Source organism: Salminus brasiliensis, chromosome 22 (genome assembly GCF_030463535.1).
Source record: "Salminus brasiliensis chromosome 22, fSalBra1.hap2, whole genome shotgun sequence".
In the NCBI taxonomy this organism is placed as follows: Eukaryota; Metazoa; Chordata; class Actinopteri; order Characiformes; family Bryconidae; genus Salminus; species Salminus brasiliensis.
The window spans coordinates 27710752-27726298 of NC_132899.1; the positions used below are offsets into that span (position 1 = coordinate 27710752).

Sequence of the window (15547 nt, forward strand, 5' to 3'; positions counted from 1 at the left end):
TGGATACCAAACCTATTAAATGGTCTCCTTGATGTGGTTTGATACAAATGTGATTTACACAATGCCAACAGAGGATTTGGGACTTTAGTAAGTTAGCTAGCGTGAGCTAACTACATTAGCCTTGTACTTGTAGTGCAAGACTAAAGAACGAAACTGTCGTATTATTATTACAAGTCGCTGTGTGTTTACTTCGTGATCCTGAATTAGCAACACAGCAAACGGAAAAGAGCCTACGACCGATCTAACGGTGCACACTTTAAAAAGTGACACTGTTTTGGCATGTAAAAATGGCCAGATGTGGATGGAAGGTGACCAAGATGCACAGTAAGATACAGCTGTGGCAAAAAGAAAGGGACCAAAAAGAGAGGCAGTTTTATTGCAGTTTAGAACGAAGAACAGCATTGTTGCCAGGGGCATCATAAATAACAGCCTTTTCAGTTTAAATGAAAAAATGTAAGTTCATATTAAAAATTAATGGCCTAGCATTACTCTTGCTCTCACTCACACATGGAGACTTTATTCTACATCTTTACACACAGGCTTCAAGGGGTTTTACCTCAAAAGAAAAAACAATAACCTCATCAACTTCTGATCATTGATTGCGCTTTTACAGGACAGGACCTCCACCATCTAGTCCATTCTTCCAGGCTTAACACACTACAATGCTACCATAAAGAGACAAATGCAACAATCTAATGTCAGACAGACAAACATACAGTACGCCATGACAGTACGTGGTGCAGGTCATTTATACTGCTCTGAAAGGGTACTGTACATACACAATATGTGTCCAAAAGGCAATAGAACCCTTCTCATCCACCAAGGGAGTCTTCCTGTGTTTGCGGCAGTAACAACTTCTACTCTTATGGCTTTACCTTAGACGTTGGAACAGTGCTGTGGAGATTTGATTACATTTGTCCCAACAAGGGCGTTAGTGAGATCCCAGAGGTGTTTGTTCAGCTGCTTAACTCTAGAGAATTCCACCATACGCTTGGCACTGGGTATAGTAACCTTAGTATACCTTAGTATACCTTAGTATATCTGCTTCAAAGTATCCTATGCTATTGGCAGTGCTTTTACCTGGAGATAAGACATGGATGTACTGTAAAGCCTCTGGGAACCTAACTTCCTAATGTTAGTCTGGCTCCTCAGGGACCCAAGCGTAAATGTACAAATTGCGTCTTGTGAATATCTTCCCAAAGCCTAATATATGCATTCTGTATTTCATCAATATTGCCCTCCTCTCCATGAGGAATAGGCAGTCCTAAAAGTGGGTCAGGTTTGTGTCAGCATACCTCTGACCAATCACAAGGATAACATGGCTCCTCTCTCTCTTTTGATTTGAGCAGTCATGAGAGCTAAAGCTAAAGCTTAAGCTAAACCTGCCTAACGTACCCCATCGTCATTTTGCTTCTGGCGCTCACTGCCTCTCTACTTGACCCTGGAATATAGCGGCAGGGTGCTGCTGTTTCAGTATGTGCCTCTAAACCCAAAGCGACGTCCATAAAGACGCAAGGGGTTCTGTTTGATACAGAAGAACCTGACTGGCCTGAACAGAACCCTGACCTGAACTGCCCAAGATCAGTGATGCTCATGCAGTTGAATGGCAGCGATTCATATTGTAGAGAAAAGCCTACTCAGAAAAGTAGAGGCTGATACTGCAGCAAAGGGCAGAGCATCTACATATCAATGTAGATGGTTTTAGAATGAGATCTAACTAGCATGTATAGATGAGATGTCCACATATTTTGGGCATGTAGTGTACAGCTCTCTCTCTTTCTATCATCCTATATATATATATATATATATATATATATATATATATATATATATATATATATATATATATATATATATACATATACATACATACATACACACACACACACACACACACACAAACACTATGCACTTGGAAAGTCTTGAGACCCTTTTACTTGTTATGTTGAGGCTTTGTGGGGTGATATATTAATCTTCCCCAATACCCCATAATAAGAATTTTTTGCAAAGGAAAATATACTGCATGGGAATTGTGGGTGTACAGCCATTTTTTACAGCCAAAAAGTTCAATCTTTGGTCATAAAGCCAAGATTGGTGGAGTTGGCAGCATACAGGATGTTTGGATCTGGCTCAGCCAAAGTGACTATTGGTCACCTCTCTCAAAGCCCCTTCTCCCTTGATTCCTGGCCAGCTTTAGGAAGAGCACTGGTTGTTCCAGACTTCTTCCATTTCAGAATACTTATATAGACATGTGTGTGTCCAAATCACAAGCAACTGAATTTAGAGGCGGACTTATTAAGGTGCACAAGGACCAGCTCAAAGATGGCCCCTGGAGCTACATTTCAGGTGTTAGAGCAAAGGGTCTGAATACTTATGTCCATTCCAAAGTTTATTTTTTCCTTTTTTAATACATTTGCAAAAAATTTTATTTATTTAAGCACAAGGCCTCAACATAACAAAAAGTGAAAAGGACTCTGGTTCTTATATATAAAATGTTGTTTACATAGTATACCGTTGGCGCTGTGATGCCTGTCTTTTGGCAGTTATAACATTACACGCATCATCCGCCTGTACCTGTTTAAATCTGGGGAGGAGGAAAAGGCAGTACCTCAGCTTTCTTGTTGACTTGATTTACAGGTCATTAGGTGATGGTGAAAGTGTACAGTAAAAAGTTGGATCAGGAGGCTGGGGCCTCCTTGTGTCTCAAGCGCTAACATGCAGCGACGGCGAAACCAAAGAGGACGAAACCAAGATCTCCCATTTCTGAAAGGTTTCTGAAAATTTGGGCTTTTAAGTGAGCAGCTTAGGGACACAGAGACTGACTGACCATTACGTGTCTATACGTGTGTGACTGTGTGTAACTGTGTGTGTGTGCTATTGTCTGCATCTGCATGACTGCGTTCCGTTGGTTTCTTAAAGGGAAGGTGCTGGTAGGTGCAGAATCGAGTCAGTCGATGCATAGTCTGCAGTCCAGGCAGCTAAAAAGAGCATAAGACGAGGGGAAAACGGACAGCAAAGACATTCATAGACACACAGCGGGCTCTACGGCAACCAAAGGCCAAACAGGAGGAAGGCGATGTTGATTTCTCTGCGGCTAACATGGCAGCAGTTTGAGTGCCTGGAAATAATGCAGGTTTGACCTGCTCATTGAACGCCAAACCCAAAGTTGTCCCATACTACTGCCTTTTATTTTCTTCAAGCAAAGAGTAAAAGACACCGAAAGAGGAGATCTGGATAGGACAAATGATCAGATAGCCACAAGAGTCTTTGGATGCCTTTGCTGACAAAATGTGTGTGTTAGTGTGTTAGACTAGACTCGTCAGCACCCCCTAGCTGGGAGTGAGCGCAGGGCTGGGCTCGGCGCTAATGTTGACCAGGCACTCTGTGGACCTCAAGCTTGGCAGGGACTTGCAGCTGGGCAACGAGGCCAGTGACCCGCACAAACCCAGCATGGACGGGGTGTAGTCTTTATCTAAACAAAGGGGGGGAGGAGGTTGAGGAGGACAGAGACGTTCATAAAGAGAAAAGAGTTGAGATATGGTAACTGTTAATGTAAAGACTGGTTTGAGGTTTGAAGGTTTTACCTGCTGCACACCAAGGCTGGCCATTCTGCTTCGCCTCGGCCTTCTGGGAATCAGAGTCCAGGCTGATGTGTGCTGAGAGAGGCTCGGGGCTGGGAAAACTTCCCCTGTAGGTTTGCAAAGAAACATGTAGAACTACATCATTTGTGGCCAACCCTCCTCCAGGAGATATACTTTTCTCCAAGTTCAACCTCATTTAGCTAACCAAACTCTTCTTCTAGAGCAGTAATTACATGGGTTGTGTGGGGTCAATTAGGGCTGGTGTGGAAGTATGCAGGAAAGTAGATGGACTGGAGCAGGACTGATTACCACTGTTCTAGATGCGTTTCACCAGGAACTAATTTCAATAATGCATGTAATTTAAGATCTCCTACATATACCATCTAGCAATAATTGCATCATATTCTACTCTCTACTATTCTGTGCGTGTTCCATCATGTGGTATATGTACCATCCTGTATGTGTTCCACCCTGTTCTACATCTACAATTCTTCATGTGCTCCACCCTGTTAAACATCTACCATCCTTTACAAGTTCCACCATGTTCTTTATCTGCTATCCTGTACATGTTCAACATATACATATAGTATCCTGTGTGTTCCACCCTGTTCTACATCTACTATCCTGTATGTGATCCACCCTTTTCTATATCTACTATCCTGTAAGTGCTCTATTACATTTTATATCTACCATCCTACTATCTATGTGTTCCACTATGTTCTATATTCTTTATGTGTACCACTTTGTTGTCTTTGTATGTGTGTTCCATCAGGTTCTAAATCAACTAGAAGTGATCTCTTCTTCTTACCTGCGGTACAGTTTGCTGTCCTCCTGGTTGTTGTAAGTATGAAGTGATGGCCACTGGTTGACAAGAGGGATTGACATGTCTTTGGATAGTGGGTGGGATTCACCGGGAATCAGACTTGTCCTAAAATGTCAGAATATCACAATATTTATCTACTACGTCACATATTGTAATATGACTTTTCACAAATGTTATATTATAATATATCAGAAAGACAGAGAGAGAGATTTCTCACAGTTGCTCTTGTAGCTCAAGTATGATGCTTTCTAGTTCTCTCTTTTCCTGATGGCTCTGGAGCTGAAGCTCCTCCAGTCTGGAACTCAGCCGCTTATTTTCGGTCTCCAGATTCTTCAGCTGGGACTCTCTCAGACGCACCAGCTCTTCTAAATATCCCTGTACACACACAGAGAGGACCTGTGAACTCTTTTGAAAGGAAAATTTATGATTATCCTATAGTAACTCCAGGCACTGACAATGCCAAAGTTGGTCCAAAAAAAAGATAAACTAATAACAAAGTGATCGTCTACATTTACAGGTTAGAAGCTAAATACTACCCTGGATTGAATAAGAAATCTTTTAGGCCTGTTGTTTCAAATTCACAACAATATGTTGGCGCCATCTAGGGTACAGCTGGGGGAATTGATACCCTTTTTGACATATTTTTTATTTTAATTTTTTTTATTCTTTCATTCATTTATTACCAAAACCAGTTATAAGAAGTCTGTCAGCCTGGACTGCTTTCTGAACAAGGCATAATTTAAGAAATCCAATCAACTGGATTATGTACACACACATCAGTCCTAAATATGCAGTAACAAGCAGGCTGTTTAATTCAAAGGCATAAAGAGAGGTAAAAATAGTTGCTTTAATATTTAGAACTGAAAAGTGTGGCAACTTCAGGGTGCTTTCACACCTACACACCCACACCTTGTTTGATCCAGACCTTCAGACATTTTAATATGGCCCGAACCAAAGAAGGAGGTGTAAAAGGTGCCACGGACCACGGTCCAGACCAAAAGAGGTGGTCTCAGTTCGCATCAAACTGAGCCATAAATAAAATGTCACTACATTATCATCAGTCATTAAACACACTTTCCTCTGAGCACGCTGGCTACCTAGTGAAGCTGCATCAACGGCAGTTCAAAAGAGGTAGTGGCTTCACATTTGCTGGCAGGCTTTATAGTGCTCTAGCCTACGCCTTAGTCCATACATTAGGCATTTATCTGTTTATCTGCTCCAGAGAGTCCTATTCTATTGGCAGTGTTTCTCTCCAGGGACTGGACAAACTTTGTGTGTATATGCAATGAGTGCAACTTGAAGAACATTTGGACAACATGTGTTGGGGGGGCGTTTTAACCTGTCCTTAGCCATAGCCATGGCTCTTTTCATTTGTAACCTAAACAGGCTAACCTTCTGGGCGTTGACTATCTTGAACCTCTGCTCCATTCTGCGGCACTTGTTGCTCCAGCTCTCTTCATCCGTAACCAGAGGGATGTAGGGGTGCTCGGGGACGCTGTCGTCGCTGTTACTGCTGTCCACACTACGGCAGTCATCGTCATCACTCAGGTAGTCGTAGCTGCAGACCCAATAACAGCATTAGAGCAAGTCAAGGCCATGGCATCTCATAGGCATAGTTATGATTTGCAAGTATGTCTACATCCATCTGTTCAGTATTTCAAAGCTACAGGCATGAAGATCAGATACTAGGTATGCAGTTGTGTCTTTTTTTAATATATTTAAACATTTGGGCGTTTAATCTTCATGTAAACAATATTAAGAGATGGAGGTAATATAACTAAACTAATAACCGAAGAAATATCTTTAAATACCATTTGTAATATATAATTAATAGAAATGCTATTTTCTTATGTTCTAAAAGCTGGTATTTGGCTGGGTATATTTGGCTGAAATAACTTCAGTTAGACATTTCTGATAACGATCTACCAGTCTCTGAAAAAACCTTTGTCCCAGTTGATGTCACTCCTCCATGCAGAAATCTTTCAGCTGTGTGATGTTTCAGCTATGTTGGAGAGCTCTCAAGGCCCTACTGCAGATAAGCAGCCTCAAGCCATGACATTTCCACCTTCCATGCTTTAATGCTGTGTCTGGTTTACGCCATACATATCCTCTGTTACTGTGTCCAAATCATTCGACTTTGGATTCATTTGACCAAAACACATCCAGATGTTCTGAAATCTCTTCAGTTGTAAGGGTTTAGTTATGTTATATTACCTCCATCCGAGTCAAGATCAAATGTCCAGATGTTAAACTATATTACAAAAGACAAAAGTTTTCATGGGATGTCCTACGTTTTTAACATGACTGCATCCCACTACATTTAAAGGCCTAGCTGTCCAATGCATGCCAAAAGCCCCGGGTATCAATGTGCTTTGATTTCCAGTGCAGCATAAAACCTGACTCTACAGGGATTTGAACCGACGGAGGGATCTGATGACACATGATCAGATTATAGCGGAATCATAGACAACATGCAGCCATTTGCGGAAGTAAACAAATCCATTTCTTCCTTTTCCATCATGTTACTATATGCTTAAAACCAGAGAGAAATGGATCAGATAATAGGGCCGTTATAGCATGGTCAATGTGTGTCTACTTGTAGAAGGACTGACCAGCGTTTTTTGCTTCTTGTCGACCAGAAAAGGGCCAGTAAGTGTAAACATGTTAGGTGTTTCTAATAAAGTGACCATTGAGTGGAAACATAAGGCAGGGGCTTTCGCTTCAGGGGCTTTGTCATTTAAAATATCAGTTAAATAGAATGAACCCAACTGTATTAATCCATCACTGTGTATTAATAAAAGGCAGATAGACTACTGTGTCAACAAAAGAATACAGTAAGAATTTTACCTTTGTGTGAACTTTAGGTATGGTGTGTAGTCAATCACAGCCTCCGATTTACCATCCAGAGCCTCTCCCTTCAGACAGAAACTGAGAGCACGCAAAACAGCAATGAGAACCTAACCACACTTCATTCCACCTAACCTCCTAATTACCTAACCATCCTAAGTAATACCACCTGTTTCAGCCACATTCTCCTCAGAATACTAACATCAGCATTATGTCATACTCCACATATGCTTTTTACAGTTTTATCCAAATTCACTTGCAAGGCTCCATAGATGCTTAATAATCTAAGCAATGGCTTGGTTATCAGGAGATGCCAGGTTAGATCCCTTGTGATGCCATAGCCATCTGTTTTTCCTGCTTTTTCCTCCTCTCACCTGAAGTCAATCGCCCCGAGTCCAATGAGCATACCGGTCAGCACGGAGGCTTCCTCTCTTAACATGATGGCCCCTTCATCGTAGAACCTCCTTTTAAAAAAATGGTGTTATTATTGCTGTTTACAATGTTGCTCATGTGTGTGTTTCAGTATGAACATATAGCATCAGGATTCATGAGAATATGGTCTAGTCTTATTAATTGCTATATAAGCTACTACTGATGTTGGTCTCCGCCACTTGTCAGGCAATCTGCTACCCCACCTGCACAATATATCTGTGTACTTTTCTTTCTAAATAATCTGAAGTTGCACAGTTAACACATTAAAGGCTGGCGATGACTTCACATGTATATGAGTCCTCTGGGCGAAGCAAAGCAAATGCATCAGCACCACCAAAAAAAACGGTTTTGGACAGACAACGACCTCTGCCTTCATACCCTAGAGAGCCCGAGTAGATCATTCAGAGCACCATAAATGACAGTGTTGGTGCGGTTGGGCATATTGTTAGCCAACTCAGGTCCTCTCTAAACCACACAGACGAACATGTTTTTCTTAGTGTGCAACGAGGACAAAACTTACTCACTTTGTCTGTGACGAGACAGATACGCTCATTCACTTTTACAAGATTATGAAAGCTTATTGAAAGGGTGGCGATCCAAAATCAAACCAAAAAACAGGCGAGGGTCAAAACCGGACCTGTGGTAACCATAACAGAAGGGCTGAGGCAAAATCAGAAAACAAGAAACAGGCAGAGGTCAGGTAAACAGGGGCAGGTTGGCAAGACAGTGCAAAGTCATTGTGTGGGGAGAGCTTAAGCAGCGGAGCTGATGGGCTTCAGGAGCGCATTCTGCGTAGTCTGACAAAATCTGACAAAAGTAATAATAAATAAAAATTCTATGAAAATGAACAAATGAAAATCCGACATTGATTTTAACCATGCTTCAACAGAATTATTTTAAAAAGTAAACTCATTAAACAGGCCTGGACAAAAATGATGGTACTTCTGAAAATAATGTGACCAAAGAGACATGTTAAATCAAGGTGTGTCCACTAATTAGCAGGTGTCTACAATCTTGTAATCAGTCAGTGGGCCTATATATAGGTCTACAGGTAGTCACTGTGCTGTTTGGTGACATGGTGTGTACCACACTCAACATGGACCAGAGGAAGCAAAGGAAAGAGTTGCCTCAGGAGATTAGAAAGAAAATCATAGACAAGCATGTTAAAGGTAAAGGCTATAAGACCATCCTGTGACTACAGTTGCACATATTATTCAGCAATTTAAGATCCATGGGACTGTAGCCAACCTCCCTGGACGTGGACGCAGAAGGACAATTGATGACAAACCAAAGAAACGGATAATACGAATGGTAACAAAAGAGCCTAGAAAAACTTCTAAAGAGATTAAAGGTGAACTTCAAGCTCAAGGAACATCAGTGTCAGATCGCACCATCTGTCGATGTTTGATCCAAAGTGGACTTTGGGAGACATGGGAGATGACCAAGGAGGACACCATTCTTGAAAACAAATCATAAAAAAGCCAAACTGGAATTTGCCAAACTACATGTTGACAAGCTCCAAAGCTTCTGGGAGAATGTCCTCTGGACAAATGAGACAAAAATGAAACTTTTGGCCCAGGCACACCAGCTCTATGTTTACAGACGGGAAAATTAAGCATATCAAGAAAATAACACTGTCCCTACTGTGAAACATGGAGGAGGCTCTGTTATGTTCTGGGGCTGCTTTGCTGTATCTGGCACAGGGTGTTTTGAATCTGTGCAGGGTACAATGAAATCTCAAAACTATCAAAGGGATTCTAAAGAGAAATGTGCTGCCCAGTGTCAGAAAGCTTGGTCTCAGTCGCAGGTTTCGTCTTGCAACAGGATAATGACCCAAAACACACAGCTAAAAACACCCAAGAATTGCTAAGAGAAAAACATTGGACTATTCTCAAGTGGCCTTGAGACCTGACCTAAATCCTATTGAGCATCTTTGGAAGGAGCTGAAACATGCCGTCTGGAAAAGGCACCCTTTAAACCTGAGACAACTGGAGCAGTTTGCTCATGAGGAGTGGGCCAAAATACCTGCTGAGAGGTGCAGAAGTCTCACTGACAGTTACAGAAATTGTTTGATTGCAGTATTTGCCTCAAAAAATTGTGCAACAAAATATTAAGTTAAGGGTACCATAAATTCTGTCCAGGCCTGTTTCATGAGTTTATTTTTTTTTTTAATAAATTTTGGTTGAAAAGGAATGTCTGACTTTTATTGGTTAAATTTCATTCAATTTTATTTATTATTACTTTAGTCAGATTCAAGTTATTTCTGTGACCACTGTGGGTTTTTCTTTCATTAACCAAGGGATACCAACAATTTTGTCCACGTGTATACAATGACTGACGGTACAAACAAATATTGCGATATTGAGCCACCCTAAATCACCTTTACCGCAACAGCCCTACCTCTGGGTGCTATCACTAAGCTCTCACCTGGTGGTGCGGCTGTCTCTTAGCGCTGTGGCAATGTATTCAGACAGACGCTTCTCCATCAGTGCCACTCTTATCCATGCTCTGCCCTGCAGACACAACAGCAGCATGTTTGTGTAGTATCACTCTTAATTAAACTTTTATATTAGAGCATGGAAAAAGAACATGCTTTTGGTCATTGTTTCGTTTCAGCAGATCAACAACTCATAGTTGTACACTACATGAACAAACGTATTGGGACACCCACTCTTCTGAAATCAAGGGTATTTAAAAAAAAAAAAAAAAAAAAAAAAAAAAAAAAAGTTTATTCTTAATTACCTAATTAAAACTGTCTCTACTGTCCAGGGAAGGCTTTCTACTATATTTCGGAGGAGCATTGCTGTGAGGTTTTGATTGCATTAGACAACAAGAGTGCTAGTGAGGTCAGGATGGTCATTCTACATAAACATCTTTAACTCCACAACTAATCCCAAATGTATTAGATATTTAGTGGGCTACTGCTGTGGACACTGATCATAAAGGACCATGAAGTGACTAGCTGTGCTAACACGACATTCAAACAGGCTATTTAATGCTACTTAGAGCAGTGTTTCTCAACCCTGGTCCTGGAGGCACACCTGGCCCTTCCTGCATTAACACACCCCTGCAACTGTTAAAGGGCTTGCTACTGTGTTGGGAGCAGGGTAAACTTCAAAATGTGCAGGGTAAGGTGCCTTTAGGACCAGGATTGAGAAACACAAGGTCATAGCTTGGCATTTCCCTCACATAGCCTAGCATCTCCCTCACAACACAAAAAGATCAGAATGCTGTGGGGTGGCTACCACATTCAAAGGAGAAGAGAACCTGCATCTGTGGTTGAAGGTAAGCTTAAAACATCCACCCAAACATTCAGACTGCTCTTACCATTGTGTGGAGGACCAACTCAGTTATAAGGCTCCAGTAAAACGGAAACACTGGAATATTTTGTCAGTCTGACTGTCTTTTTCTAAACACAATTCATGAGGAACTTGTTCTATGCCCAGTTCGAAAAACTGCGACACCCTAGCCTTCATCCTGACAGCACTGGTAGCATTGTATGATGGGGTGTGAATATCAGAGCTTACTAAATTGGCGGAAAAACTGGGAAGGAAATCTTGCATGGTCTGTAGTCCCACCTTTGCTCTAGAGGAGTTGATGTTCTCCATGTTCTCGATGCTGCCAATGCAGTTGTTGCAGAGTTTGCTGCAAGCCAGACGAATGAAGTCCCAGAAACTGCGCTGACCATCGAACCAGCTTCCCGAACCTGTCCGAAAATAGACAAAAACATTCATTAAGAAATTTTTTAAAAATGTACAAAAATTGGGAATGTTTGCACTAGGGATGGAAAATGTCGAAAAAATTCAGAAGATAAAAATCTGCTCCAGGATTTTGCTCAAAATGCCTGGGGCGAATTACTTTTGGAATTTTCTAGTTTTGCTCAGCATTAGCTGCAGCAGAGCTGCCTAGGCAGTTGGAACACATTCCTGGGGTGGATTTTTTATTTTCTGGACCAGAGTTCTCCATCCCTAGTTTGCACATACTCTTCATGAGTTGCAACCACTGCAAGCAGAACTTATTCACCTTTAAATCTGTGGCTGAGGATGTGTTCAAGGATGGCAGCAAAGTTGACAAACTCCTCGGAAGAGTCGTCTATGGGTTCGGCTGTGTACTTCTCCAGCAGCGTCTTCACTGAAAACCTGCCACGCAAAGAGTGTAAATTCACAACTGGTCAGCGACTCCAACATACCCTCCTTCTTAGGGTGCCATGCTTAAAGCGTGGGGAAATCAATTGTAAGCCAAACTAGCACGCCCTCACTGTGGTCTACAGAGATAATACTGTTATATATATTGTGTATGGTGCAACTGATCTTTACATAAAAACTATTCATTAAAAAATACTGTGTTTGAGAATCGATACAATATTATTTGCTTTTTTTTAAATAATTTATTTATATTGTTTTCAATTGTCTACCCAATTTGAAAGCCCAATTAACTTGACTTCGATTTTCTTGGAACTGTAGCATGTCTGTAAAAATTTAGAAAGATTGACATTATGGTGTTAAAAAAAAAAAAAGTATGTTCAGATCCAGTAAACGACTGAGTGACCAGCTGCATCAGTGCGTCAGCAGTAAGTCGACTGACGAGAACATCAGTCATTTCAGATCCATTAACGAAGAGCTGGAGCCCATATCACACTACACATAGGAGAGTCAGATGCTGCAAAGCCAAGTCATGCTTTAAACAATGGAGATCTCAAAAGCCAGTAACCAGGACCAGCAGCATGAAGAGCGCATGACATCACCACTCGTTGTTCTGTGGGCAACAATGTCCCCTTCAGCAGCTGGCTACCACGTCCAAAACAGGACGACAATGCCAGCCAATCCTTCAAATATTAAAGGGGCCTTCAAACAGGCTTCAAGTGTCTCAGGAGGCAGAAGACCACTGGATTGTCCACTAGAAAAAGCTTGCAATGGTCTAGAATATGGCTGTATTTAGAACCATACTTAAATGAGAGTGTCTTCACACCAACAAAGTAACAGTACATGAAAAAGAAGCCATCAAAAACAAATTGAGTACAAAAAAGTACTGGGTCCAAAAACGTCTTAAATAATGGATTCCTTATAGAACTGCGGTGGAGCTTCTAAGCACACCCATCATCTTTTAACAGAGGGACTTTGGAAGTTTGTTAGGCTCTACCATTCTCCTTTTGTGATTCATCTACTCTGAAATGAAGTGCTAAAACTCCAAAATGGGGTGAGTGAGAAGTTTAGAGTTGAACCAGCAAAACAGAAGGAAATTAAACTAGAAATAATAAAAATTAAAAAATTGCTGAATGTAACTAGGCTCCATCAGCTGCAATCTCTACAAAATGTTCTACCTTTTTAATGTTTAAAAACACTGAAAGACATGAAATTTGCCATGTTTTTTTGAAAAGAACCATTAGCCTAACGCTATCTAAAGGAGAAATGGCTGTTTGTAACATTTGTATTCTTAAAACAATGGAGCATTGAAACCTAAATAAGAGTGAGAACGCTTCCTAGAGTCTTAAAAAAATAAACATAGAAATGAAAAAATAAAGACAGCACAGCAAAATAGCTAGCTAAGCTAACTTCCGTTATCTCAGCTGCCAACTCCCAAAGGCAGCCGCTAACCGTTACTTGCTCGTCCTTGCCCAGAGAAGGTTGTCGTCATAGTAACGACATCATCCGGGCAACGGTCTCCACACCGCCTGTATTCAGGAAGGTCCCGCCTTTCCTGCGCTGCTATTGGCTGACGGATCTTACCGCTGCATGATGATTTGCTAAGATTGTTCGCAGCCTAACCGACCAGCTAATCGTAGAGAATATAAGGCGGGACATTAGCGGAATATGGGTGGATATAAAAATATTACTGACGCCCTACCGCAATAACAGTGACTAAACCAACCTGACACAGCCCGTCTAGAAACGAACTTAACCACAATTTGAATATTAATTTTAAATTAATTGCATCGGCATTCACTCAGTATTAATGCATCAATTTTTGTTCTAAAAAAAGAAATTCAGAAAAAAAAGATACAATCAATAGGCGGATAAAAAACAATCATATCAGCACAAGAAAGCCCAGCACCCTCTCTCTCTCAGACACACACACACACACACACACACACACACACACACACACACAAACACACATAAATGTGAGTGTGTTCCTGCTGTTTGGCAAAACAAATATTTTACATTTTTACAATCCAAGACCAAAACAACGCAGACGGAACCCACCTGCATACGGTGAGGAGGTTCCTCCTCTCCACCGCTGTGCTTCTCTTCGCCTCCATTTCTCACTAAACACACACACATATAAACACACTACATACACACACCCTCACTACACACACACATTACACAGTCACACGCGCTCTCCGGGTCAGGCTATCCTGTGTAAAGCTGGCATCATTTACCACCTAAAATGAAAAAACACACTGTGTATGTTAAAGAAGCTGTCCAGCTCTCTGTCTCTGATTGGCTGCCTTTCTCTACTGGGTCTGGCTCGGCTCCGCCCCGGCGTTGACGCCACGATGACATAATCGCACCTCGTCATTCTTATCTCAGAGAAAGTCATCAAAAACGTCACGTTAAAGACACGTTAAATTAAATGCCTTTGTAAAATCTGTTGAATCTTTTTGCTTTTAATGCTAAAATAGAAGAGCATGATCAGTGATTTTCTAAAAAGATACTTTTCATTTTTATTTTATTATTTTAAAAATAATCTGGCATCGTTATTGTTGCCAGAAACAAATGTTATTGTATATGTTGTTGCAAATATGTAAATACAACACTTGATATTTTTAATTAATTAATATTTCATTACAAGGAAGATTAAAGAGATAACATTTCTTTCTTTTTCACAAATATACATTTTCCCATCAATCACTTTGTTGCTACTATTATTATATACTATATATCACCTTTACACTTTTAATTAATTTGGTTATTGTTATTATTATCAGTAGTTGTAGTAGTAGTAGTAGTGGTGGTGGTAGTTTTCACATGCTCTCTCCCTTTCAGGAGGACAGGTCTAGAGTACTGTTTAGTTTCTGATTTCTAAGGACCCCTGACCGCCACCCATTGGAGAAACACGTGCATTGCAGTCTGAAATATTACTTATCTTTGGAAAGAGAATAAAACCAGGCCATAAAACTGTGGTATGTCTTCCAGAAGTCTTAAAACCAGTGTCCTTTCAGAAAGCAGCATCGAGCTGTTTGTCAGTAGAGTGATGTAACACATATTACATATGCTATAATACTCTAAATACGCCTGTATTGGTGTAGTTCAGGGACGGTAGTTCCTCTCCCTTGCTTCCTGCTTTTTAACATATGTTTCATATCAGTATGTTGGGATTACATTTTTACATATTTCTTTTATATTATTCTTGCATTTTCAGGATTAAAAGTGAACAGTTTATAGTTATTTGCTATTTATATTGCTATTAACAGGTAATGTTATTTAGCTGTCCACTACAGTGTATTCAATTGAAATTATTTAGCTTTAATTTGAGAGTGCTCCAAACTGAGTGAACCTTGAAACCCCCTAGCCCACTCGAACTCATTAAAACAAAATAACAACCAAACAGTGGGTTCTGAAGAGCCAGACCACCATGGATAACAAAAATGGTTTGCATAATATATATAATACTTATATTAATAATTTATGCTTATGTTTTTTAATAAAACACAATTCTCTGGTCCGGGGATCGCAAGTTCACAGGCGTATGCTAGCTGCTGTGCCGGATCTGATGGCCCGGCACTTTCGTGCCCAGCAAAGGTCGAAAGGAAAAGATGTCTGGCTTCACATGTATGGGAGGAGACATGTGTTAAGTCCTTACCCACCTAGTGGCAACGGCATTGCTAGGGGGAGCTACTGGCAGGTAGGTTAATTGGCAG

General features: G+C 40.8%; 1 protein-coding gene across 1 annotated transcript; it reads right to left on the reverse strand.

Annotated features, from left to right (window-relative positions):
* Nucleotides 1-349: 349 nt before the first annotated feature.
* rundc3ab (RUN domain containing 3Ab) lies at nt 350-14156 on the reverse strand. Its single transcript, XM_072667590.1, has 11 exons — nt 13887-14156; nt 11707-11822; nt 11262-11389; nt 10111-10196; nt 7626-7715; nt 7252-7332; nt 5797-5962; nt 4622-4779; nt 4390-4509; nt 3585-3688; nt 350-3472 (listed from the first exon to the last, which is right to left on the reverse strand). The coding sequence occupies exons 1-11, from the start codon at nt 13940-13942 to the stop codon at nt 3330-3332; spliced, it is 1248 nt and encodes a 415-aa protein (XP_072523691.1). The 5' UTR covers nt 13943-14156; the 3' UTR covers nt 350-3329.
* Nucleotides 14157-15547: the final 1391 nt, after the last annotated feature.